The sequence below is a fragment of the Paramisgurnus dabryanus genome, chromosome 1 (assembly GCF_030506205.2).
Source record: "Paramisgurnus dabryanus chromosome 1, PD_genome_1.1, whole genome shotgun sequence".
Classification (NCBI taxonomy): Eukaryota; Metazoa; Chordata; class Actinopteri; order Cypriniformes; family Cobitidae; genus Paramisgurnus; species Paramisgurnus dabryanus.
In genome coordinates, this window is record NC_133337.1 from 52,841,912 (window position 1) to 52,869,789 (window position 27,878).

At 38.0% G+C, this 27,878-nt stretch overlaps 1 protein-coding gene across 1 annotated transcript in view; it reads right to left on the bottom strand.

The window, feature by feature from the left end:
• prkcea (protein kinase C, epsilon a) overlaps positions 1–27,878 on the bottom strand; it is a 67,916-nt gene that overhangs the window by 17,977 nt on the left and 22,061 nt on the right. Inside the window, exons 2-10 of the mRNA XM_065270416.2 lie at positions 27,750–27,813; positions 10,459–10,624; positions 9,949–9,983; positions 9,709–9,797; positions 7,740–7,869; positions 7,494–7,636; positions 5,593–5,692; positions 5,149–5,345; positions 4,870–5,043 (exon numbers count right to left, since the gene is read on the bottom strand). Of these exons, the coding sequence (XP_065126488.2) occupies positions 4,870–5,043; positions 5,149–5,345; positions 5,593–5,692; positions 7,494–7,636; positions 7,740–7,869; positions 9,709–9,797; positions 9,949–9,983; positions 10,459–10,624; positions 27,750–27,813 (1,098 nt within the window). The remainder of the gene's footprint in view (positions 1–4,869; positions 5,044–5,148; positions 5,346–5,592; positions 5,693–7,493; positions 7,637–7,739; positions 7,870–9,708; positions 9,798–9,948; positions 9,984–10,458; positions 10,625–27,749; positions 27,814–27,878) is intronic.

Here is a 27,878-nt window from a genome sequence, read left to right on the forward strand (position 1 = left end):
ACTGTCCTTAGGCAAGCATTAGCCTGGCTAATAAAAATTCAATTAATCGAAGGACTGGAGTCAATTATTCCACTTACACGATGGTTACCACAGACATTGCTTTAGTGGTTATTTTAAGACATTTGATGGGTCAGGTGTGCATTTATCGAAAAATAATGCATACCCATGCATTCAACACCCCCGTGGTATAAATATCAATTGCACATGAATCTTTATTCTCTTGAATTATCGATAGTCCATATTTGCATTTTTATCATGTTTGTTTCAACCTGTTGTACATTTTGCACAACCACTGTTTTGTCTCCTATGCAAAATGAAATGACAACGTCAAAGTAGTTTTGACAGTAAAAGTCCTGATTATTTGGTGCCAATGTTATGGTACTTTTCACAGTGCTTCACAAAAGCTTACGCCTGACCTCAGTGTACATTTCTGTCCGAGCGTCTGTTGCATGGAATGAGGGTCATATCAGACAACTTCACATTCTTTACCTGAAACAAATTTTATAGGCTTTGGCGTTTGACGCACAGTTCTTTTATTCAAGCATATAAGAGCCCACTTCAGTCTGTTTTGTTCTTTATGCAGAGAGGAATTTAAACAGGATGCTTAAATGGTTTGTGTAAATGTGCCAAGAAATCTCAAGGAGGTCCACCCATTCCAATATTAACAAACATTTCCTGACCCTAATTAGAAATGGACAAATAGCATCTTCCGTTTCGGCTGGACCCCAAGACGACGGCTCTGATTGGAAGATAGCGGATGGAGCACAACCCCGTTCGGCTTAGTCAAAACTGGCTCTGCTTTTGTTAGCTCAACAGGAAATGCAAACATTTTCAAAGTGCTTTTAAAAACAGAAAATGTCCAAAAATGGCTACAACACCGCCAGGACATCTTTACATTTGTGATTATGTTTGCGGTATGTATGTGTGTAGTGTGAGGCAAGTCTCTCTGACGGCGCTGCAAGAGACGGGTGGTGTAAGGAAACGTCTGTTTAGTCTCATCCATACTTATGTAACATGTTATGCATTTTTAATAACTCATAAACCCAGTGCTCAAAACTGTCAAACAGGACAATTGTCTGACTATGACACAGTTTATGGCTATAAAGGTGCGTTTGTGACGTTAACACTAAAAGCAATTACATCACTGAAGTGAAGTGTGGAAGTCAGGTGTAAATCATTTAGGACATCAGGACACAACCTCACTGAACTGAACTGAACTCTTAGGTTTCTTTACACTGGTGATGGCTTCTGGGTCATTATGGCAATAGTGACCTCATCTGTGATGTCACTTTATCACACCATCTATAACCAACTAACCGTAAAAACAGAGACATATTGTCTGACTCATGCGATTCTGTTGACAGATTGCGAAAATTATAACTGCAGTGGGCGGAGTTTGTGTTCTGCCAGATGAAATGTAAAAAAAAATGTTGTAGTGTTATTGACCCAGAGTCACAGTATGACACATACCATCTATGGGTATGCTTTCTATTGACATTTTTATTTATTTATGAATTAATTTATACTTTCCAGTACATTATTGTACATTTTGGGGCTTGATACTTTCAGTAAATATCATTTGCATTTACAAAAAAAAGGTTATTGCAGGGTAATCTGTCACTTTAAACTAAAGTAAAATTTTATTAAAACCCCATTGAATAGCTCAAGCATGAGTTAAATCTCCACCCCTCCTTATATCCCCAGGCCTTAGACTTTAGATGTCCTCGTGGTCTTTTAACACAGCCCCTACTCTCCCATTTTATATCTGCTCGAGCATGTCTACCCGCGGTCCCAACAGGCCTCATCAGAAACAGTTGTGTAACAGTATTTACATTTCTGCCGCGTAATTATGCTCGATAAGAATATGGCCGCGATCCCGAGGCTGATTAAAGCCAAAGCTTCCAGTTCACAAAAAGTACAAAGCTCCCCCATAACGTCGTCTTCTCTTTTCTTGCATCTCTTTCTTTGTTACCCACCCGTTACCGTGCGGCCTGCATTCTTAGATGTGGGCAAATGAGAGGGGAGATATCGCGGTGAAGAGTAAAAAAAGAAATGAGGACACTAGATATCAAAGTGAGTGTAACTAGGGCACGGGAGGGGAAACGGAGCCAGAGGTTAAAATGAAGTGAAAGTGTAAAATAGAGAAGAACAAATTAAAAAGACAGATTAAAGCTTTTGTGAAAAAGGATGGGCAATGAGTGCAATTCATTGATAGATTGAATGCTGTTTCACACAGAGCTGCATTAGCAGATAGGGACGTTGTGGGTTTAGGTACCAATTAACAAAGAAGGTTTAAAGAGCTCCTATGGTCCGATTCACGATTTTACATTTACTTTGGTGTTCAGGTGTGTATTAGTACATGTTAACAATATGCATTGGGTACATAACCCAAAGTAAACGATGTCACAAGTTATTTTCTCCAACGTAAATCACATTATTTTCCACATACAGTACATTTTTGTAGCTCCAGATATACTGTCTTCCTGAAACGCACTGATTTTGTACAAAACTCATTGATTTGAAAAGTGTTGTGTCCTTGATTGGCCAGCTAATCTGTACGTTGTGATCGGCTTGAATGACGTCAGCCGGAAATGTGACGCTCCTTACCATGTTTAAAAGATTCACTCGCAATGCTAACAAGAGTTAACTTACAGGTTGTGAGTTCGAAGTGGGAGGAATTATGATAATGTCGGTCTTTACTACATCACCAATCACACGATGTAAACTGTTGCTTACAATCCGTGTGTTTGTTGTAATCCAAGAAAAGAGATTTTTGAACCTTAACCCACTCGAATACATTGTATTATACCAAATACACAAAATAAGTTGTTTTGTAGCAATGAAATAGGAGCACTTTAAAGCGTAACTAAACCCCTGGTCAGAGCCTGACTCCGCCCACTGGCAATATTTGAAAAATGCAAGAAAAGTGGGAAGATCCCAACGGAGATAGAGGGGACGAACTAAGCTCGTATCAAGTGTGTGGTGAGATCGTAACAAGGGCGTGGTGAGCTTAAACCTTCTTACGTCACGAGTCATTTTTTGGACCCAACATCCAATAGGAAAATTCAACTGCAGTAGCCACCGTTCAACCTGAAGAGGGCAGCACTCAGACGTTTTTACACCATATATTGCAGTATTGAAACACTTTATATCCAAATGGCAAAAAAGTTACTAAAATCAATGAACAGCACTAATAAAGCATCATTCTTACAGATCATTAACTAAAAAAAGTTGGTTTAGGGTTTAGTTACTCTTTAAAGAAATGTAAAAGACATAATGGTGCGGTTCACAGGCAAATCGGTGCTTCTTCACTCATGAACAAACAGTGTGAAATATCAAAGACGCGATTTGAGAAAATTTCTGACAAGTCGCAGACACCCGTGAGATTGCCATTCAATTTGCATGTGTGCTCATTTGCAGCGAAAAAAAAAAATGCTTGACCCAGAGCTGCTATATTATCATTTCTCACGAGCGTTTTGGTTGTGAGACGTAGTTTGCGGACCGGTACAAAGTTGTCTGCGATGCTTTCTATGGTAAAATCATGCCGTGTGAAACCCACTGTCACCAGTCCATCGTGCAGTGTTAACACAGCAGCGACTGAACTCTACCCCAGATAGTTATGCAGTGTGAAAAGATCTGTGTCCAGATTACTTTTAAAATCATGCAGTATGAACTCGGCATTCATTTTAAAAACAACTTGCACTGATATATCTTCACATATATCAGTACCAATGTTTTGCCAAAAGATGCATACCAGTATTGTTTTTTGTACAGTAAAGTATGTTTGTAAAAACTACTTAAATGTCCTAATATAACTAAAGCTTAGTCCTTTACTGTAAACCCTGTCTGGGTAACTGCCCTAAAGGATTTAGTCTAGGCCAGGACTAGGCCTTGAGTAGTTTTTACAAATACCTTACAAACAATTTTATTGGTGTCTGGTGTGCATCTTACTACAGACAGAACAAATGCACTGATTCAGTTAATGGAGCTCAAACAGCATGGACTAGGCTTAAGACCTGCTCCAAAACGTAACATAAAATGTACTCCCAAACTCTGTTAAGCTCTGAAACATTTACAAAAGCCTCATGAAAGTCTTATTTGACCTCTCAGCCACTTTGGAAACAATGATTCATGGGACTGTCACCTAAAACCACATGAGGCATCTTAAGAAACCTGGTTCATAATAGGGTACACTCCTTGAGTCAGAATGACGCCTCCTACTGGAGAGCCTGTGCAACTATTTGAGCAGCTCTGATAAACGCATCTATAGTGTGTGGCTCTGCCACCTGCTGGAGACATTGATATGTCTGTTTCATTATGGATTTTATGAAAATGGATTGTGTTTCAAAGAAAAAGCATATGCCAAATGTATTTACAAATTTTTTTATTCCTAAAGAAATACTTTAATGTCTTTATCCAGAAACTTGTAGTAAGTGATTTATTTGAGCAGATAAAAAAGACTATGGGCTAGTTTCCCAGACAGGGATTATTTTAAAACCGAACTCGGGTTAGTTTAATTAGGAAATATAACTAATTTTAACAAACATGCCTCATTAAAAACATTACTTGTGTGCATTTTGAGGCAAAGCAAAGGGCACTGATGTATTTTAAGATATGTCAGTGCAAGTTGTTTTCCGTTTGGAAAGCTCTTACATTTATTTGGAGTCCTGGACTACAGTAGATTTGAGGTTATTATTTGTGACCCTGTCTATGAATTCCAGGCTAAAGTCTTAATCTAAAAATTACATTGATTTGACATAACCTTAGTCAATTTTAAAGACATCAAGGTTATGTATAGAAAACAGTAAATCACAAAAAAGAAATGACTTTAGCTGGATGTTCAGACTGGGTCACACATGTCTTTCATACCTTTGTCTGGAAGCAGCAAAACAGTTGGGTGAGATAGGGATGCTTTCTTGCAAGGGCAAGAATTCGTTTCTCAGTCAAGGTGCAGTCCACATCATCATCTTGCAAGATGACGTCTTTCTTCAGCACCTTCACAGCGTAGACTTCATCTGTACCCTTCAGCTCTGCCAGCATTACCTACAGTATGAAGAAAATCAGGAGAGATGGTGAGGAGGTTTTTAACTGCGTTTAACCCATGAGAATATATTAGCTAACATATTACGGACTCTGAATATCCCTCACCTTGCCGAAGCTGCCTTTTCCCAGCACTTTGATAAAGGAGAAGTTTGCCAGAGTCATCCTCTTCGTCTGGATAGTCTTCACATCTCCATTCTCCTGGCCCTCGATAGCAGCGCTTTGAATGCCGGAGGAAGATGAGGAAGACTTGTGCTCCTGGCCAAATGACAAAGCCTTACGAATGCTCTCCAGTTCTGACAGCTCTGCAATAGACAAACACAAACACAGGTTTAAGTGAGAAACAGAGCAAAATCTAAACAGCTTGAAATTTGTTTGTGTGTTATTAAAGAAAGAAAGTTATCCAGAAATGACATGAAGGATAGAGAATGAGAGAGAGAGAGAGAGAGAGAGAGCAAGAGAGAGAGAGAGAGCAAGAGAGAGAGAGAGAGAGAGAGAGAGCGAGAGAGCGAGAGAGAGAGAGAAAGAGAAAGAGATGAAGTAAATCTGTACCTTGGTCGCATGGTGAAGTTGGAGCCGATTTGCAGCGGTCCAAATCCTCTGTTGAGAGGGCTTCTGATATTGGTTGTTGAGGGTCCTGTCCTGGGGTCAGCTAATGAAAAAACTTTTTTTATCAACAGTAATATTTCAAATTTTTTTCATCATCACAATCATCACTTGCCTCATTTTACTGCATGATTATTTAAATTTGTCATTTTATTATTATTATTTTGGCCGAGGTCAAGCTGTAATGTTTGTAGTATTTTTGTGCCAACAAAATCATAATTTAGTTCTCTTGACTATATTTCCACACTCACCCTGGCCCCTTAAACAAACAGGCCGTTTTTGCTCTCTAAGATTTTAACAAACACTTAGTAACATTTAGCTTTCAAGTATGTCATTTTTTGGACTGGGGGAGTTAAATTTACAGTATTCATAGTACAAAAACATCAAGATATAGTAGTGGCCAAAAGTAATGTCCAGAGGAAAATTTGTAAAATATTTGCTTTTAATTCCCCATCAAGTTATATTAATCCATTAAAATATGAGGTGTATGGTTCAAAATGGACAAACATAAATATTTATTAGATATTTATTAGGTATTTATAAGACAAATTTGGCAAAAAAGCAAACCACAGTATGTTAGGGAATCTGGAAAAAACAAATGCATGGAGAAACAAAAAGCTTACAGGTAATAAAGCAAACATTAACTACAATTGTATTTACCATTAATATTTATTGATCCTCTTTTGTGGTAATAATTTGAAGTCAATGTCCTGAATTATGTCTTTATAAACATAAAAAAATTGCAAAGCCCCCTTAAAGAAAAGCACCCCCATTTTAGCCCAAACCATAAAAAGACCTACTTTTACTAAAAGGGTTGTTTTTACTAAACCATTCAGAGTGTAAGCATAACTATGGTATCATTAGAGAGAAGACACTTTGAGCTTCATTTTCCAGGTCGCAACATTATCTTAAGTTAAAAATTAAAAAAAGTTTGAGAGGCTGAAGTACATTGGAAAAAACTTTTTTGCATAACTTCTTTTTTAATACTAAAAAAACTTATACAATGATCCCAAAGCCACAAGTCTAAAGAAGTTATTTTTCACGTTTGGCAACGAGCGTCAGATGACGTCACGATATTTGACAGCGCTGTTTGAATAATAGGTATTATATTCCCGCCTACTTTGGAAACAAAGTTTGACCGCGTGTTTATGTGTTTAGCGGAACCTAAAGTGTAATCTTATATACAGTGTTACGACGCAAATAGTCCGCAGATTGTATTCTATTACAAGACGTTCATGCGCAATCTGATGTAAACAACAGACTATATATCTACATTTCATGGATTATACGCATTTGTGGACAAAAATGGTCATTGGATGTATTCTATTAGACCGTTTTCATGGGTTATTCACACATCTGAAACAGACTGGATACAACTCGCGATCGTTATATCTACACAAAGGTAAGAAGTCCCGTTCATATTTTGCATGTTGTCATCTGGACTGCTGCACAAAATAATAAAAAAATTGAATTGAATTGAATTAAACTCGTAAGTTATACCTTTTAAACGATGTATAGTAATGTTAATAATATTAATGTTTGTAGACAATAGGCTATATAGATATTGTTAGCAACGTAAAAAAACCCTGACGTCATCCCGCACACGAACTAGTGCGCGTCGAGAGGTTAAATTCTTCTCAGAACTGAGCTTTAGTTTTACAACATTTTTGAATGCATAGTAAAATATTTGACTAAAGAGCGAAGATGTCAATTGTCTGGTGTCACTTATTTAAAAAAAAAAAAAATGATGAATATTGGACATCACTTTTGGCCACTACTGTATGACCCCCTTAGCAACAATCTATTATTGTATCAACATATGAATAAAGATATTTAAGGCGACTCACCTTTTTCCTGCGTTGTGTACTGTTGGAGATCTTGTCTGGCGTCACTCCGAGATCAGACAGCACTTTAGCAATTTTTCTGGCATCAACGCCACAGCTAGGAGCTACATTACTTTCACAGCGCCGGTGGACATTCATTTTACAAGCTGAAAACAGAGCCAGACAGTAAGTGGCTACAGCACATTACAAGAATAAAGGTGCTTGACTAAAAATAATTCTTCACTACACTGCAAAACTTCTTTCGCTTACCTTTGCATTGCAGTCCCTGCCGCATCAGTCCCCAAAGTAAAGAGCCGCAATGGTCGCAGAAGGTGGGGACTTTGTAATTGTGAATGCTGAACATGTGGGGAATGTTTACACTGAAACGTTGGGAGCCGACCTGTCACAACAAAACATTATGCAAACTACAATTCCCACAATTCAACTGATCGCTCTGTTGAGGAGTCGGTACATGGGTTATATTCAGAATGAAATACTAGAGTACTGCATAGTGCACAGAATACATTGCTTGATGATGTAAAACAGTATGAATTATGCAATTACAAACATTTCTTTTAAACCCCAAGATCCTATTGTTAAATTAACATTTTAAAAAGGTCCAACTATAATCTGAAATAAAAAACAAATCATTTTAATCCAATTTTGTATACAAATATTAATAAAAAGATGGTAGAGAATCTGTTTTTAAAAATATGAAGAATATTAAAGGGACAGTTCACCAATAAAAAGGAAATTCTGTCATCATTTACTCAACCTTGTTCTGCTGAATGCAAAGGAAAAAATGTAGAAAAATGAAGAAAAAATAAACTACTCATCACCAAGTCATCCAAAATGTTGATGTCTTTCTTTGTTCAGTCGAGAATAAATTATGTTTTTTAAGGAAAACATTCCAGAATTTTGCTCATTTTAATAGACTTTAATGGACCCCAACACGTAACGGATGATGGTCACGGATGATGTATGCGAAACTACATCCCCGGTGTTTACAAGTGTGGAGAAAGAGGACCGTTCCGACGTTGCTGTATGTCGAATGATACTTATTAATGTCTTTTTGTCAGTTTATGGTTTAAAATGGTCCGCAAATGTGCGTTTGATATATGTAACACGTGACCTTTCCATGGCATTACACAATTACGTGGGGTCGCGAAGGCATGTCAAAGGACCGGAGATAGATGAGAAGTTGTGGTTTAAAAGTGCATATTTTGTATTTTTCTTGTAAAAATGACAATCCTTTCGCTAGATAAAACCCGTATGCCTCGTTTGGGATCATTTAGAGTCCTTTGAAACTCCATTGAAACTGTGCAATTTTATACTGCATTAAAACTGTAACGTGTTGGTGTCCATTAAAGTCCATTTAAATGAGAAAAATCCTGGAATGTTTTCCTCAAAAAACATAATTTCTTCTCGACTGAACAAAGAAAGACATCAACATTTTGGATGACATGGTGGGGAGTAAATTATCTGGATTTTTTTTAAAGAAAATGGACTAATCCTTTAATAACCAAACAGATCTGGGGCACCATTCACATCCATGTAATTCAACAAGTCAATGGTGCCCCACATCTGCTTGGTTACAAACAATCTAAAAATGTCTTCTATGTATTTAGAAGAACAAAGAAATATACAAGTTTGGAAAAACTTGAGGGTGAGTAAATGATGACAGCATTTTCATTTTTCATATCAGCTCATTTTTACTCACCCTCAATCCATCCTAGGTGTATATGAGTTTCTTCTTTTAGGCAAACACAAAAACTGCTTTACCTCAGAAGACATTAACTGTAATGGATTAGTTTTTGATGAATGGATGCGCTTTTTAGGAGCTTTAAAAATGGGGCACTATCCAATGCCATTATAGAGCTGGAAAGAGACAGGATATTTAATATGACTCCTACTGTGTTTAGCGGAAAGTCATGTACACCTAGGATGGCTTGATGGTGATTAAAATAAAGACAGATTTTCATTTTTGGGTAAACTATTCATTTAATTTCAATACATTTTACAAACTAGTAATAGAAGGTCCAATCACTCGCATTGTTTTTTGTATTAAAGTATTCTATAGGGTGCTATGTTGCTTTCTGCACATTGGTGGACATCCATGGTCATGTATTAAACATACACCTTTATAATGCTCAGTCAACATGCTGTACAGTGCAGAAATAGTACAAGAAGTTATTCTTAAAGTATTTGCTTCTGTAAGTGAGATGTTTTGGTAACAAACCTCTTCAGGAGTGTCTTCCTGTTTCTTCAAGCCAGCACATTTTGTTATAATGAGTTCGTGGCATCTCTTATGAACCACACAGGTACACACTGAGAGATTTGGACAATATGATAACAGCATAAAAAAGGCAATCCAGGAGAAATGCATTTGCATGGTAATCAAACAATCTTTTTCAATGGATTCAGTACTAAAAACAAAACTGATATGACAATTTTATTTCAGTTAATGAGTCCAACTCACCCTGACACTGATAACCCTGTTTCCCCAACACACCCCTGCAGAACCAGAGTGAAATAAATGCATTAGATTCTCATCATGCAGAAAACTGTAACATGCAGTTCTGTGTGTGACCAGCAGAGGGGATCTTTTGCTACAATACAGAGTCTACCGGAGTGACCCTTTAAAAGACAAACAGGCAACATTTGTGTGGAGCCAAACAGATGTACTATTTACCAGGTAAACAAATTGCTAGACTTCTGTCATTACAGGAATAAACTTTATTCAGGTGTAAAAATAAACAGCAAACATCTTTCTAATCTGTGAATGCACAGGTCAATATTGACAGTGGTCCTAATTTGCTGAACCTTTTCTAATAATAATTTTCATCACAAAACTCATTTATTGTAAGGAAGGTTAAGTAGCATTTAAATTTGTCTTGCTTCACCTAAAAAAAAAAAAACATGCTTTTTATAATAAAGGTGGCCCTGTATAGTGAGAAGGGCTAAGGGTGAGGTGAGTTAAGGGTCTTACCATATGAAATCCCTGCAATGGGAGCAGTAGGTGGGTTGTCTCAGATAAGTGGCCATGAACTTGTGTCCGTTAACCTGATGGACACGCCTCCGGACCGCCCCCTGCCGTTTCCGCGGCCGCATCCGCTCTCGAAAGACTCTCTCTTCATTTTCATTAGATGTCGCAGCTGCCATGAAAAAATGAAAGGGGGTTAGGTGGGTCTATCTTAGCCATGCTTAAAGGGTATACTTCACAATACTTTTTTTAAGATGTCAAATACATATTTGGTGTCCCCAGAGAACGTATGTGAAGTTTTAGCTTAAAATACCATATAGATAATTTATTATAACATGTTAAAATTGCCACTTGGTAGGTCTGGGCAAAAAGGTGCCGTTTTTGGGTGTGTCCTTTATAGTGCAGATTAAGGGGTGGTATTATCCCCTTCTGACATCACAAGGGAAGTCAAATTTCAAGGACCTATTTTTTCACATGCTTGCAGAGAATGGTTTACCAAAACTAAGTTACTGGGTTGTTCTTTTTCACATTTTCTACGTTGATAGAAGCGCTGGGGACCCAATTATAGCCCTTAAACATGGAAAAAGTCGGATTTTCATGATATGTCCTCTTTAACAAAAGTGACATCAGCAGCTTCCAAACCATACATAAAATCACCCAACAACATAATAAAAATTTAAATATAACCTAGATATCCTTAATATTGACCAAGTAAGGCCATGTAACAGATTGAAATCAATGTAAAACCAATAATTGAAATCGAACTTTGATGCTTCTATCCTGCTAATTTGATTGTGAGTCTTCAGTATGGATTTTATAGACACAGGGTCACAAATATCCACATACCCTGTTAAGATAATGGTCAGTCACCAAACTAAGATGTCCTTAAACATCCTCATGATCTAAAGTCAAACCCAACCAGCAGAGAGCTTGAACAAACACATCATTGATCTCATGCCCTCTTCCCCTCACTTTGCCCCTTTGAGGGCTGCAATAATTGTGTATATATGAGAGGAACTGGAAGCCAAGGACCACCTGACCCTCCATGTGACCACTGCCGCGCTCTATGCATTCCAGGAGTCAGGTGATGCCTTTGAGGGCTAGACAGCATGCTTTCATCACACAGCAAGTGTGAAATTACATTCATATCACTACACTCTTAAAATAATGGTGCTTTACGATGCCAAAGTAAAACCTTTTCAGTCTAAATGCTTCTTTAAAAGCACCTTTAACATATGAAGAACTTTTCTGTTTCACAAAAGGTCCTATAAGGTGAAAAAAGCTTCTAAGGGTTATGAAGGAAATGGTCCTTTAAAGAACCTTTGACTAAATGGTTCTTTAAGAAACCAAAAAAAGGTTCTTTTAATTTTTTATTATTAGTGTATGTGTTGTGGCAGTGCCTATGATATATGTGTGTGCTGGTATAAATGGTTTACTAGGCACAAATGTTTATAATGACAGCATGAAAAACTGTAGTCTATACTGAGACTTTAGGACATGTAGTCAAGCAATATGGTAGCAAACTTACAATGTGATATTCTAATACTGTAACCACAAACCTATGTAACTCCAACTTATGTTAAAGGAAAAAACACAGTTTTTCAATATTTTACTATGTTCTTACCTTAACTTATCTCGACCGCGGGCGCAGAAAAATTGGGTAGCGAGATGGTGAGTAGTCAGGAGTGATGGTGTTACTGCGCGCCAAGGTCAAAGTGCTGCAAACTAAGTGCTCTTTCTCCATACAATATAGTACATATTTTTTATCTGCTTGGATCCTAAGGGATGTATATTATACATCTTGTTTTTTGTAATTGTTTGAAAAAATGTAATTGAAAATCAACGATTAATTGCACAGCCCTAATCAGTGTGTATTTGTGGTCCCCTAAGGTGAACAGGGTTGTGCTGGAAGATGCAGGTACAGGTGGTTAAGCCTTGCGTTTTGAACAGATGGATAATGTATTATATAAGCACATCTATCCCACTAATGGTGCTTTTAGCCGCTGTGCTTCTCTCCTAAGCAGCTGCCTGTTCCATAAGACACTGTCTAATATCAGACAACACGTGCACACACAACTTGCCCCAGGAGCATCCTGACACGAGACAGACAGCAGATACACAGAGATATTCACACACTCACTGCGTTTCCTAAAGGATCTTCGAATAGGTAATTGTATATCCTACCCAAAGTCTTTTAGTGGCCATATTGACCATTGCGATCTCCCCCATACAGTAGCTACAGCAGTGACGCATCAACATCTTTATATATATAAATATCTAACCTAGTACCTCTATAGGGGCTGTATGCCGCCCTATGGAGAGATTTCAGACGTAATAACACCTCTGCAGCGGCACTGTCTTTACAGACAGCATTAAAATAATGCAGCCCACACATATACACCGCTGCACAGAAAGACAAGAAGCGGAGGTGGAGTTTGATAAGTTTATTAGAACTAAACAAGAAAGTTTGTAGTCTCTCTCTCATTTGAGTGGTGGATTGGCAGAAGAGTAGAGCACTTTAAAAAATTTTTTAATTAATATAAAATTACCATGTGTCCTCATAAATCATGTTTACGTTGTTATAAAGCTACTTTCAAACTATGCAACATATATTGAATACTATGTACTGTAGGTAGTAGTTAGTAAAGGAAACTCCAGCAGGTTTGGGAAAAGAGTGAACAAATCCCTCCACAAATGGAAAGATAAACCTGGGTGAAAATTAGAAATAACCAAGAGCTTTCAAACATATTACATGGAGCAACTGATGTTTGCACTAAATTAAATGTGCAGCCTTTTCTGACTCAGGTCTATGAAGATTCCCAGATTTGTGTTTCAGAAGGAACAGAAACATACTGTACAGACACACACGTGTATACATGGTTTTGAAAAAGTTTTAAAACCTGAATATATTAAATTCCATATACATCTGACAGGAACTTTTTTTAAAGCGACATACAGTGTAAGTTACAAGGTATACATTTTATCTATATGTGTGTTCCTTTGAAACTGAATCCGTGACCTTTGCGGCGCTCTAAGCAATGCGCAACCATTGAGTTATATAAACAGGAACAGAACAAAAGTCGCTGAGAAACACAGAGTTTGAGCTCCCTCCAAAGATTCTTTATTGGGTTTAGGTCAGGAGACTTTGATATGCTTCTTACAGAGCCACTCCTTGGTTATCCTGGCTGTGTGCTTCGGGTCATTGTCATGTTGGAAGACCCAGCCTCGACCCATCTTCAATGCTCTAGCTGAGGGAAAGAGGTTGTTCCCCAAAATCTCGCAATACATGGCCCCGGTCATCCTCTCCTTAATACAATGCAGTCTCCCTGTCCCATGTGCAGAAAAACACCCCCAACGCATGATGCTACCACGCCCATGCTTCACAGTAGAGATGGTGTTCTTGGTACTCATCATTCTTCTTCCTCCAAACACGTTTAATGGAATTATGACCAAAAAGTTCTATTTTGGTCTCATCTGACCACATGACTTTCTCCCATGACTCCTCTGGATCATCCAAATGGTCACTGGCAAACTTAAGACGGCCCTGGACATGTGCTGGTTTAAGCAGGGGAACCTTCTGTGCCATGCATGATTTCAAACCATGACGGCTTGGTGTATTACCAACAGCAACCTTGGAAACGGTGGTCCCAGCTCTTTTCAGGTCATTGACCAGATCCTCTCGTGTAGTTCTGGGCTGATTTCTCACCTTTCTTAGGATAATTCAGACCCCAACGAGGTGCATGGATCTGAGGGAAATTGACAGTCATGTTTAGCTTCTTCCATTTTCTAATGCTGCTCCAACAGTGGACCATTTTTCCACCAAGCTGCTTGGCAATTTTCCCGTATCCCTTTCCAGCCTTGTGGAGGTGTAAAGTTTTGTCTCTAGTGTCTTTGGACAGCTCTTTGGTTTTGGCCATGTTAGTAGTTGGATTCTTACTGATTGTATGGGGTGGACAGGTGTCTTTATGCAGCTAAAGACCTCAAACAGGTGCATCTAATTTAGGATAATAAATGGAGTGGAGGTGGACATTTTAAAGGCAGACTAACAGGTCTTTCAAGGTCAGAATTCTAGCTGATAGACAGGTGTTCAAATAGTTATTTGCAGCTGCATCATACAAATAAATAGTAAAAAAATCTTATATTGTGATTCCTGGATTTTTTTTAGATTATGTCTCTCACAGTGGACAAGCACCTACTTAATTTATATTTTAGTTCAACAAAGGGCACACTAAACACAGTCACACTTTTAGACTTATTGTCTATCTTATTAAGTCTGACGGTATGCACCAGGTGAGAATGTATGACATCAGACTTACACATTCCCTAGTGACAGTGTCCATGGTGATCTTGAACAACCGTATATGTGCACTCCTCCAAACCACGTTCTCTTTTTTCCATCGACATTGTACTCATCGTTCCACACCTCCCTTTGTTTCTCTTTTTGTCTGTCTATATTACAACCTCTGTTCGCCTTTCTGGCTAGTGGACGGCTGAGCTGATGAGAGTGTGTACATCGCCCACAGTCAGACAGCTACGAGGAGCTCGGGGCAGCCGCCACCCACACCGATGCCACTTCAGCCCCAGACACGCCACCCACAAGCACTCTCTTATCCAGCCAGAGCACAGCATGGAACCAATTAAAATGGCATCAATCAGAGATAGAGAAAGGGACTGGAAATCTGCTTATATCTCAATGACAGTCCACCTATAACAGCTAGTGGTGGATGATCCATGCATCCTTCAGTTCGGCATTGATAGCCGTCAGCTGTCAGAGAGTTTGTGACATGCTGCGTTGGTTGGCAGGAACAGCGAATGTCACAGTCTCGTGTCTCACGTTTGCCAACCAACAAAGTTAAAAACATGACACCATGTTTGATTTTGTACTAGGCTATTGAGTAACATGCAAAAAGGAAGTCAGACCAGACTCAACAGTGCCAACAGGTTTTAGTTTGCTGCAGATGAAAAGGATGCAGACAAAGCTCACTTTTAAAATATCTCGCAGTGTTGTGTACGATAAAACTAGATCATGTAATCTTCATGTGTGCTGTACTACACAGAAAGCTCAGCAAATTCGGATGGAATTTCAATGCATGGCACGCACAAGTTTACACATCCCTTGCTATTTGCAAGTTTTTGTAAAAAATATTTTGGCATATTGATAACTCTTTTACAGTAGACACTAGTAACAGTGCAAAAAACGTTAAGTGCGTGAAGGCAAAAGGAAAGGGAAAGAAATTATAAAGATTCTTATGGACACCTTCAGTCATTATGTTATTCTCCCTTTCGTCCATGTTTTTTAAATTTCATGCCGGGCACCCAGTGTCAGTTTTATTGTGTGAGATGGGAGAGTTGGAAACAATGTGCTGATCCAGCAGCAGATGAAAACTAAACGCTGATAACATATCCGCTAGAATATGTGTTATATGTTGGTATAGTTTGATATAGTAGATGACAGAAATAAATTAACCATTTAAAGTGCAAACCTTTGTTTAAAAGAGCATTAGTGACACACATTGGTGTCACTTTGCAGCCAAAACACAAGAGAAGAACGTTGTCGAGGAACATTAGTAATTCATTTATTAGTAATGCACCAAACATGCACAGAGTTTTCATGACCGATGAGTTGATGGAAAATAATTATAACATTTTTTTTAATCTGCATGTCATGTGACCATTAAACAACACAACAATATCAGAAAACTGAGAAAATGATTCATTTACTAATAAAAGAAAATTATCAGATAAAGGTCCACATGTAATAATAACAGTAACTATGTATCATACCTACTGATAAAAATTCTTAAAAGAATTTAAAACTAAACATGCAAATGTGGTATAAAATTATTGAAATATCTACATTAAATCTCAGGGGGTACTTTAAGTAAATAATTTAGATCAAGGGGGTTCGGCTGAGAAAGAAGTTTAAAAACCCCTGGTTTAAACAAAAGACAAGAAATAATAAAAGAGTAGATACTGTAAACAAAATGATTATTTGCTTGTTAACAGGTCATATTGACTTTTTACATAATCTGTAATTAATTGAAATTAGAGTTCCCTTCAGAAACACATTAATATAAGATCTTTGTGTCCATAACACAGAACGGTCGAAACAAAACAAAAAATGTCCAGCTGTCAATCGCATGTTAGGGAGTTAAAGTTGTCCGGGTCTGATTTTTGGCCATTCGATTTCTTCCATGAAAAATCTGCAATGCGACAGGGCTCCAGACTGGCACCAAATGGTGGCATTTTGCCACCAATATTTGAGAGTGTGCCACTGAATTTTACATGCAGTCGCACATGTGCGACCAGTAAATTTGACCTTTTATGTTTTGTGATGTGACACTGAATTTGAAACAGCACATTGTACTTTCTGCATTTATCATCAAAGTATTTATTAGTAATACAGGTGAAATTAGTAGAAATGTGAATATTTGGTTAGCATGTTGATTTACGGTGTGTGCCCCTAAATTTTCTGGTTGCGCCCCTAAAATTTTCAGTTATATATATTAAATTAGCCTGGAGCCCTGTGCGGACATCCACCACTGTTATCCTGTATAGACTTACAAGATTTTTATGTCACTGAGCTCACCAGTGTCAGTGTGTATTTTTTTGTCAGAATGTACCAAAATCTGGCCACTCTTAATGTTCCTACTATCTTTCTGATGGATTTGTTGTGTTTTTGAAACCTAAATATGGTCTGTTTCACTTGCATGAAGATCTCCCTGAACCACAAGATTTGGGTTCACAGCTAAAGCTTCCAAATCCAAATGCCACACTTAAAATCAATTCCAGAACTTTAACATGCTTTAAATCAGGGGTCTCCAACGCACAGAGTCTGTGAGGTGCCCGCCAAAGCACATTCTATTAATAGTCTCATTTGTAATATTTATTTATTACAAGTAAAATAGAATAAAATCAACAAGTAAAACAAAAAAGTTTTGAGTAGACCATTTCAAAAAGTAGCCCTTCATATTGTTTTATCCATTAAGGTAGACATTGCACACAGAAAGGTAGGAGACCTCTCTTTTAAATGATTTAACAAATAGCCAATACCTGTCCATAAAACAGTTTTTAATTCAACTGCTCCATTACTTTTGGTCTCTTTAAAAAGGGTTCATTACAAACAGCTAAATCCGCACATTATATGACTGCAACTGGAATACATTTTGGTAAACAGCTAAAATAACACAAATTGTGCTTCTGTTTTAATATTTATGGAGCTGACTATAAATGTGCTATACTATAATAATATACACAAAAAAAATATCGGCTGATATATTGTTATAAGCCTTTTTACACACTAATATCTGTATCGGTATCTGGCCCCAAAAAAACCATATCGGTCGGGCTCTAGGTGGTACACTGTTAATGGCATCTTAAACTGTGACAAATACTGTATGTGATGGTATGGGCGAAATGGTTAAGCACTGATGTCTCTCTTTGGCAAGCTTGACAGGTGGTATTACAGTCATATAACTGAGCTACAGTGGCATAGAGATCTGAGATGTTATCTAACTTGCCATCTGTCACATGACTCATTTTTTGCAATTTACAAAATAGGCACAGATTATTCTGATAAGGCTCTTTGACTACATAAAAGTATCTTCTACTGGTAGAACAAATTTTATACATAAATAATTTCAAAACATGTATTTACTGGTGGTGTCTTTTACAGCTAGATTTGAATTACAAACATCTTTGGCAAAGCTGCTGCTCTACGACTTGAATACGCTTTACAATAGCAATGTCATTGTTTAGATTTTGACCTTGTTCAATCTTTCATCCAATCTCTCCATCGCTCTTTCTTTCTCTCCTGCTCTCAGACCTCTCACCCACTCTATCCATCGAAAAGTGTGAGCTCACAGGCTCGTTTCCATGACAACCCCTGCAATCTAAACCATCTCAGAGCCTAAGCCGCCCCGATGAACAAACACACGTAATGAACACAGAAGATCCCCTGCTCTCCATGCAGAAGGACAGACTTAAAAAAAAAGAGACAGAAGATGTTAAGGTGAGAAAAAAAATTGATGGGAGAAAATTAAGCACACTGCAGCCATCTATTCAAGAACTCATTAAGCGTAAGAGAGAAAGAGAGAGAAATGTAAAATCTAAAAATAGCTGATACCAACTCTCCTTTCAGCCCTGCATACATTTGCATAGTAATTGAACAGAATCGGAAACTCACCAGAACATAAACTCTTGGAGAAAGTTTAAGTGTGGGCTGAACAAGAAGTGGAAATGGCAGCCAATCACAGACAGAGGGATAGAAATGATGTTAAAGCAGTTTATAAGGGTCTGTCATGGTTGTCCCACTATGTATGTTTATAACTGTAACGTGTTTGTGTGCTTCAATAAAATAATAGTTCATCAAAATATGAAAATTCTTTTAGAATGTATTCATGCCATCCCAGATTATTTCACTTAATGGATTATTCCATTTTCTTAAAAAAAAAAAAAATCTAGATAATTTACTCACCACCATGTCATCCAAGTATGTTGATGTCTTTCTTTGTTCATTCCAGGATTTTTCTCATTTTAATGGACATTAAATGGACACAAACACTTAACTCAACAATTAACAATTTTTTCAACAGAGTTTCAAAGGATTCTAAACGATCCCAAATGAGGCATAAGGGTCTTATCTAGTGAAACGATTGTCATTTTTGACAAGAAAAATAAAAATATGCACTTTTAAACCACAACTTTTCTTCTTCCTCCGGCTGTGTGACGAGCCAGCGCGACCTCACGTTATTGCGTAGTGACGTAGAAAGGTCACGTGTTACATATATGAAACACACATTTGCGGACCATTTTAAACAATTAACTGACACAAAGACATTAATTAGTATCATTCCACATACAACAACGTTGGAACGGTCCTCTTTCTCCACACTTGTAAACACTGGGGCGGAGTTTCGCATACGTCATCTGTGACCTCTTGACATGATGACGTTTTGCGTGAGGTCGCACTGGCGCATCACAGGACCGGATATAGACGAGAAGTTATGGTTTAAAAGTGCATATTTCTTATTTTTCTTGTCAAAAATAATAATCGTTTCACTAGTTAAGACCCTTATGCCTCGTTTGGGATCGTTTAAAGCCATTTGAAACTCCGTTAAAAAACTTAAGTGTTGAGTTAAGTGTTACGTGTTGGTGTCCATTAAAGTCCATTAAAATCCTGAATCCTGGAATGTTTTCCTCAAAAAACATAATTTCCTCTCGTCTGAACAAAGAAAGACATCAACATTTTGGATGACATGGTGGTGAGTAAATTATCTGGATTTTTTAAAGCAACTAGACTAATCCTTTAATATTCCGGGTATCTATGGAAACATACAGATCAGTGCACTAAATCAAAATATGGTGGCACAGCAATAACTTAAAATCTCATTGGTTTATTTGTGGCTTGTGACAAAACATGTAAAAACCAACAGGTCAGATTTGATAACCACAAGTCTCCATATTTGACTTTTTCACATTATTTTCATGGATATGCGATTACTAAGTAAGCTTACATAATGATAATTTCTCCCACAAATGTAAATTTCCAAACATTTATACATTTATTAATCCACTGATGTCATTTATATTCCTTTGATAATATTACTTTGGAATGTATTTACTTTTTGAAGCTTTGCAATGCTGACAACCCAGATGAAAAGATAATATGAAGAGTTTGGTTCCAAAAAGAGATTTCCGTTTTTAAACTTTTTCTCAAAACATGTTTATTACTATGTTATTATGTTTTTATTGTGTTTTAGTGTGCTACTTAGCAGTATTTTTTTTTTAGTTATGAAGGCTTAAATCAAAACAAACCAAGTACAGTTTGATTGATATTAATTGAAATGCACAATCAAAAAACAACTAAAGAAAGAAAGTAATATACATCTGGGATGTCCTTAAGGTAAGTAAATTATAAGAGTTGTGTGTGTTTCAGGAGTATTCAAAACTAAGTTGGCCAATACTGACATCTGGCTCTTCCTCATTATGTACCTTTGAAATTAAAAAAAATTAACACATCAGTAACTTAATCTTGGTAAACCATTTTCTGCAGCATGTAAAAAAATATAATTATAAAACGGGCAATTCTGGTTCTTCATTCTGATTGGTTGAAACGCGTTCTAAGCCGTGATAAAATACACCGGTAATCCCATGGTTCAGACCACATTACATAACGGCGCATACACACGGGGCGTTAGCGTTAACGCTTCCCATTCACTTTTAATGGGTGATGTCATGGGTTGCCGAACTGAATTGTGGATCCGTCAGCGCCGTGTCAGTGCCGTTGTTCGCGGCAGAAGTCGAACATTTCTCAACTTTTCAAGCGGCAACGCGTGTGGGTCAGCCAATCAGATCGCCTTATGCAAATAAGCTAGGCAGAGCCAGCCAATTACGTTTATGGAAGAACGGAGCATGAGTAGCGGGCGGCCACTGTGATTGGCTGTTGATCACGCTTCAGACAAGCCTTCCGTTAGGCGTTAACGCTTACGCCCCGTGTGAATGCGCCATAAGTATCACTGCGCCACTGTTGCTGCGTACTGATTTATGAAAATAAACGCCACAGTCTTTTATCATATTTTTAATATGAAAAGTGGAATGGTCTGTTTTTTCATATGATAGTTATTGTTTATTTAAAGAAGATCATTTTTCTGCAAGGCATTAAACTAAAACTGGGTGGCAACTTAAAAAAATAAAAAACGCTGACGGGGAAACAGTTCAGCATGCTTCCAAGCATATTTGATCATCACTTCAACAGTTGCACAATATAAATGTTAATGTATAAATTAGATGAATGGTGATTTATAAAATAAACACCACAGTCTTAAATTATATTTTCATTGTGTCTTTGCTGCATCTCTGTTGGTTGGGAACTGCGCTCTGTTTCAGTCACACTTGATTCTGAGAAACTACTTTGTTTGGCGGAAGAGTATTATTTGTACTAATATAATTACAAATTACAACGTTATGCATATGAAGTAACAGTTTTATTAATGCAATAAACCCCTCGAAGCAGTGGGGTTACAGTGCATTTTATAACAGCTAAGGGGGTTTTAGGTGCCTAACAACGCCCCTTAGCCATTATAAAATGCACTGGTAACCCACTGCTTCTTGGGATTTATTGCTTTATTAAGTAATTGAAGTAATTGAAATTTGGCTACCCTTGTGATGTCAGAATGATCCGCTCATTTGCATTTTAAAGGACACACCCAAAAATGGCAAATTTTTGCTCACACCTACAAAGTGGCAATTTTAACATGCCATAATAAATTATCTATATGGTATTTTGAGCTATAACTTCACATACGTACTCTGGGGACAAAGATTTATTTGACATCTTAAAAAGTCTTGTGAAATGTCCCTTTTAAAGCAAATGAAATGGGGACCGAGAAAAACAAAACTTATAAATGGGTGATTTCTGCCATGTATTCATTTACATTTATGCAATTATGCAATATTATCAGCATGACTTAATGTGTCACCACTGTTAAAGCTCACCTACAAGATCTTTCTATCTCCTAATCCATGGCTTAGACTACTTTTAGACAGTAGGTCCAGAACAACTTATATGCTTCACCCAACAAAAACGCGTCCAATCATGCGCCAACATACAAACTCACTTATCCCTTTTCCAACCTGTATTAGTTTAAAATGGCTAAATGTATTGAAGATGCGATGAGTCACAGGTCTGAATACATTCGGCTGATGAGAGGATATTAATAGAGGGAGATAAAGATAGATTCAAAGCGTCTGTCACCTCCAATCAGAAGGCTCAGCTGATAACAGCTAAAGTGACAAATTTATGCAAAGCAGGTGGGAGATGAGATGCTTTATTAGTCTCTTTTCCTCTACAGAATATCAAGATTTATGTGTGTATGTACACACTAAAGTAGAGAAAGAGACATAAATATATTTCTTTTACCTGAATGAACCATCTGTGACCACTGCAGCTCAAGTGAGAAGAAGCTCTTATCACATAGCTGCCAACTCTCACGCATTCGCCGTGAGACTCACGCAATTGACCCCATTCTCACGCTCTCACGCCACACATCCATTTTCTCACGCAGGCTCGTGCCCACCATTTAGATTCCCATTGAGTTTAATAAAAGACATTAAATAATTTTATAAAAATACCTAACTGTAAATACTGTAAAACGCCTATCTCTATCTGGCGTGCCTCAAACAGCATAAAGCGCTCGTCAAAGTCCAAATGATGCGAAGGCGAATCAAATCAAAGAAGGTGGAGTTATTGTCTACAAATGCCGAAGCGCCAGCTACAAACTACAGAGAGCGAGTGCGCGGCTGCGCGATGGTGAAAGAGCAACGCACGATGTAAGTAGCTAAAGCAGTGCTCACATTATTGACACTTTTATATTTTAGCGTACCTTCACTGTCTTATGTGCCACCACTTCTCATGTTGCTGGTACTTTGCTGCAAAGAGTCAAAGAGCATTTCACTTTATGTGGCGCTGCGCAGGAAGTTCGGCAGCGAGGACATCAGAGTACCGCGAGAGCAAGTCGAAATGTTACAAAAGGGTCCGCCTTTACCTTTGCTATCGCGTGACTCTGATGTCATACGCCGATCAGTCAGCTCTGCACCAGTCGAACACACAAAGCGTCAAGGTCTGGATGAAAAGCAGAGAATTGCCCGGATTCCACGCACGCAGATACCCTCAGAAAACAGCAATTTTAATCAACCATCACTCGCGTCACGTGTGTATGTTTGCAAGCAGTACAAGCCTGCGTGATGTTTGCGGTGACAGGTTTTAATAAAAGAGAAAAAGGTCAATTTATATTTGACATCTATAAACAATAATATATACGAAATATAATTATATGGTCTTGACGTACACATTATCTCTTGCTTTAGTTTAATATAAACTACTAATTTGGTTTATTTGATTGTGACAGTCCTCTATCACCAATCACAAATCATCACTTTACGCTTCTCTTTCTCACTGGATAAACTGAATCAAAGCTGCTGTCATCTGCAGTTATACATTTTACAGAGACCAGTATTCATTAGATTTTAAGAACTTTTTTGGCACTTTTATCAGAAGGAAAGCATAAGTGTATAAAACAATAGTAAAGACTCTAATCTCAGGCATTTAAACTCAGTAAAAGCTTTTATTTCAATTTAATTTCTAAAATATGATTCGATTTGTATTGAACCATTTTAACGCAGTCTTTTCCAACTATTTAACACAGAAATAGCTAAAATCCACACTATTATCAATTGGCAAATGGTTAGGACTTATATAAAAAATTATTACCACAACCCCCCCCCCCCCCCCAAAAAAAAAAAAAAATCTCACTCCAAGCTGAACTCAGAAGTTGGCAGCTCTGTTATCATCAGTCTATAAACCGAGACGTTTTAGTGCTGAATTGGTTTTGGTTGGACGCAGGGTCAGGCAGGTATGAACGTGAGTAATTGTACAGACAAGCAGCAGCGCTTCAGCTATTCTGGTCAGCCTAGCTTGAGGTGCGACTGAAAATAGCTCGACTGCCCTTCATATCTCGAGAGATTGTCTGGCCTGTTTGTATATGTGCGTGTGTGTGTAAGACTGATTGATTGGATCTGTCTGTTAAAACAACAAAACACCTCCCACCTCTGGGTACCAAAAACTGCTCTCACCTGCTTGTGGTGTGGTCAAAGATTAAAGGTCATGACATAAAAGGGTCATGAATGGAATAGTGTTGTCTAATATAGTAAGTGCTTTTATTGGTGCTTTTAAGCTGTCCCTGGTCAAGGAGAAAATGGGAAACCTTATATACCCAAGTAAATTTCCAAATGTCTACATACACTGTTAACCTGGACTTTTTGCTGTGTATTTCCCTTCAAAAGCCTGGGCAGTTTAAGTTGAATCAATGTAAGCGAAATATATAATAATAACGCACAATCCCATTTCACCATTTTTGTGCACAATTTGCTATACTATGAAAGTGACACATCCTATCTGACTAGTTTGCATTGGCCTATTCTTTTCTTCTGAGTCAGTGTGTTGTTGGGATACTTACGCCCATGTCATATCACCCCACCCAGTCAGGTCACAACAAAGTGCTTTGGATCAATACGAAAGATCAACCAGAGGTCAATAAATGTGTGGATACACGTTTGTACAGAACAAGGTTTAAGTGAGGTCACTGAATCCAAAAACCTGCTGAACCCAGAGGCAGAAGGATGCTGAGTCTGTGCAAGTCGCACATTAGCAGTAACTGACTGTTTGCACAGAGATGCTGGAATTAAGTGGTCTCCAGCCAAGCTCATCCTCGGTTTCCTGACACCTCTGAACAGAGGTCTGTGATTAACATTACATCCAGGCAACACAACTGTTATTTAGACATACTCAGCTGGTATGCAAGTGTTTTATTGCCTGTTGCAATAGTGTGTGTATGCGTGGGAACTGTACTGTAAACAAAAATTTTGTTATCAGAGCTCATTGGTTAATTAGTCTACTGTATTGAAAGACAAACGTCATGTTCATGAGAGCATTGCGTTAGCAGCGCAAAAGGTTGTGGGGTTCGATCCCAGGGAACACACATACTGATAAAATTTATAGTTTGTAATGCATTGTAGTCACTTTGGATGAAAGCATCTGCAAAATGTTAAACGTAAAACATCAATGAAAACTAGTGCTTTATGAAGTTTGAGTTTATGCACATGGGTAAATACATTTAAAAAAAAATGAACTGGAATCACACACAAGTAAATCACTCCATTATCTGAGGCCTAGTCCACACACAGGTATTTTCCTCTCCTTTGTTAAAAAAATCTCTATGTCCACACGCAAAAATCTGGTATGAAGGGCTGTCAAGAGCATGCCAGACCAATAGATGGCGATATATCCCTAACAGTAAAGCCATGTTGGCCAATCATAAGCCATTGCAGAGTCTCCCCTAAGCACGTAACAGGCCATAAACTCCAGTTTCACTACTTACACTACAACATTGCAACCGATCTAGAAAATCTTGACCCTAGCAGGAGTTTCAACCCTGTAGAACCCAAGAACCCTTCTCTTATGCTACATACACACCAAACGCGGGGCATCGGGTTACTCGCTCTAGATTACTCGTGGGATTTAAGTTCATGTCATGTGAATTTTTAGCTCGAGTTGAATATTTTCAACTTGAGCGAAGACGCGTTTGAGGCGAATAGGGCGTGTTTTCACAGCAAACGCACTGCCCATATTGCGCCGCCCATATTGCGTCATTCGCATCACCCCACACAAGGACGAGTCTGATCGCATCTTTGCATTGATTTTGTATGTAATCTATTCGCGTCTGGTGTAAACCCACAGTAAGAATCAATTAACATTAACCAAATTTGACCTGTGGGTTCTCCAGGGTTAAATAAGTTCAGTTCCCTGATACTGTTTTTGCGTGTGGACGAACTGTTAATCCGCATAGAAAAAGGTACCGTTTTAAAAATACCTGTGTACGTGTGGACAGGGCCTGAATTTAAAGATGCAATCAGGGAGTTTTAGCGGCATCTAGTGGTGAGATTTCAAACAACAGTTCAATCCAAAGGTCACCCGTCCTTTTCAAAACACATATAAAAGTTATGGTAGCTTCCACAGGACAAACGTCATTGTCTGAGAAAACTTAGTGACAAAACACAATCTATAGAACAGTTTGTCCTATCAAGGCCACGATATAGTTTTTTCCGCGTCCGGCTTGCGCGCACACGCCTCTGCGCAGCTTTCCATGTATACCCGACACGTATATGCAATACAAATGATTTCTTATTCAAATTATTACTCTATCAGGCCAGCAGGACCAAACGGATTCACGACATTTATGGTACATAAAAAAATAGGATGACAAAGAAAAGAACCGGATCCACCATTGCAAAAAAAGTTTAGAACAAACAACAAGAAAAAGAAAGGACAGAAATAAAAAAATAATGGTGACAAAAATGATCCACAGGATTCTGTTCTTGAAATAAGTGAAAATAAAAGAAGAAAAAACAATAGTGTGTGTGCAAATGCCTTTGTGTAATTGTTTGTAGTGGAGTGTCCCGTCATAATATTTACGCGGACTGTCCGCACGGCCTCAAAATTTGGGCCCCCTGATGAGGAAAATTACGTCATGCGGACGGCGCACATACACAGATGTCCCTAGTATACCTTCAGCTTTAGGGCTACTGTAGAAACATGACGGCGACTTCAATGTAAGGTTACCCGGGTTGCATGTAGAAAGAACAGCTTATTCTAAGGTAACAATAACTAGGGATGCACCGATAGGATTTTTTGGGCAGATACCGATTTTAACAGACATCTTCTGGCCGATACCGATATTAAACACTTGTATACAATCCTATACAGTTGGTCTATGATCTAGTTTATTTCTGCATCAAATTATTTTTACTGAACATGGATTGGATCTAATTAACACTCAACTGACCAACATAATAAGAGAGGCACAAATTAAGCTAAAACAAATATAATAAGACAGCATGACAACCTTCAAAGGTGGTTTTTGCTATTCAGCATTTATTTTATTAACAATATTAACTCATTTTTTAAATATAATGGATTTCTCTATGCAGTTAGTTAATAAACAATCAGTATCGGCCTTTCTCGTGCTATTGCCGATATGCCGATGGTTTCAAATTCATCAAAAATCGGCAGCCGATACATCGGTGCATCACTAACAATAACATATCTGTTTAATATGTAAGGTCTTTTCACCACTGAAAACATAGTATATTATATTCCATTTCTGTCAATAGATCCTAATAGAATTTTACAGATTGCACCTTTAAACTGAAATTGTAATAAAATGAAGATTGTCTGCAAGTTATAACCATGGTGTGAATTTCAATGGAGCTTATGCTGAATCGTAATCCAGCATTTTGTCTTTAGCCATGCATCATTACTTGTGCTCAACTACATAAGGTTCCCCCCGCACCAGCCTCGGGTCTCGGCAGTGAGTGGGCTCTCTGAACATATGCTCTAGTATACATGCATACACACACACACACACACACACACACACACACACACACACACACACACACACACACACACACACGAGAGCTACAGCCCCCGCACATCCTTATGAGAGTTAAAGAGTGGGATTTCCCTAATGGACACTGCTGTTTTCTCTGCCACACACACATTTCCTCTCACTCACAAGTGCTGTATATTAAGGGCATTTTTTGTTATACTGATGCATTACATCAGCTGGAGGATTTCATGAATCCATTACCACTGTAGTGGTCATCAGTGAAACCTGAAAGTGTTGCATGCATGTCATTGTTTTTCTGACATTAACTCGCTGTAGACTCAATATTCTCACCTTCACTGGAGGATCCTGACAGATCAATGATGACGTAAACTTTGCCCTCTGGTTCCAGGTCAATCTGCAGAGAGGAAACAAAGAGAAACCAATCAGAGAAAAGCATTTTACCATAAAAGTTAAGCCAAG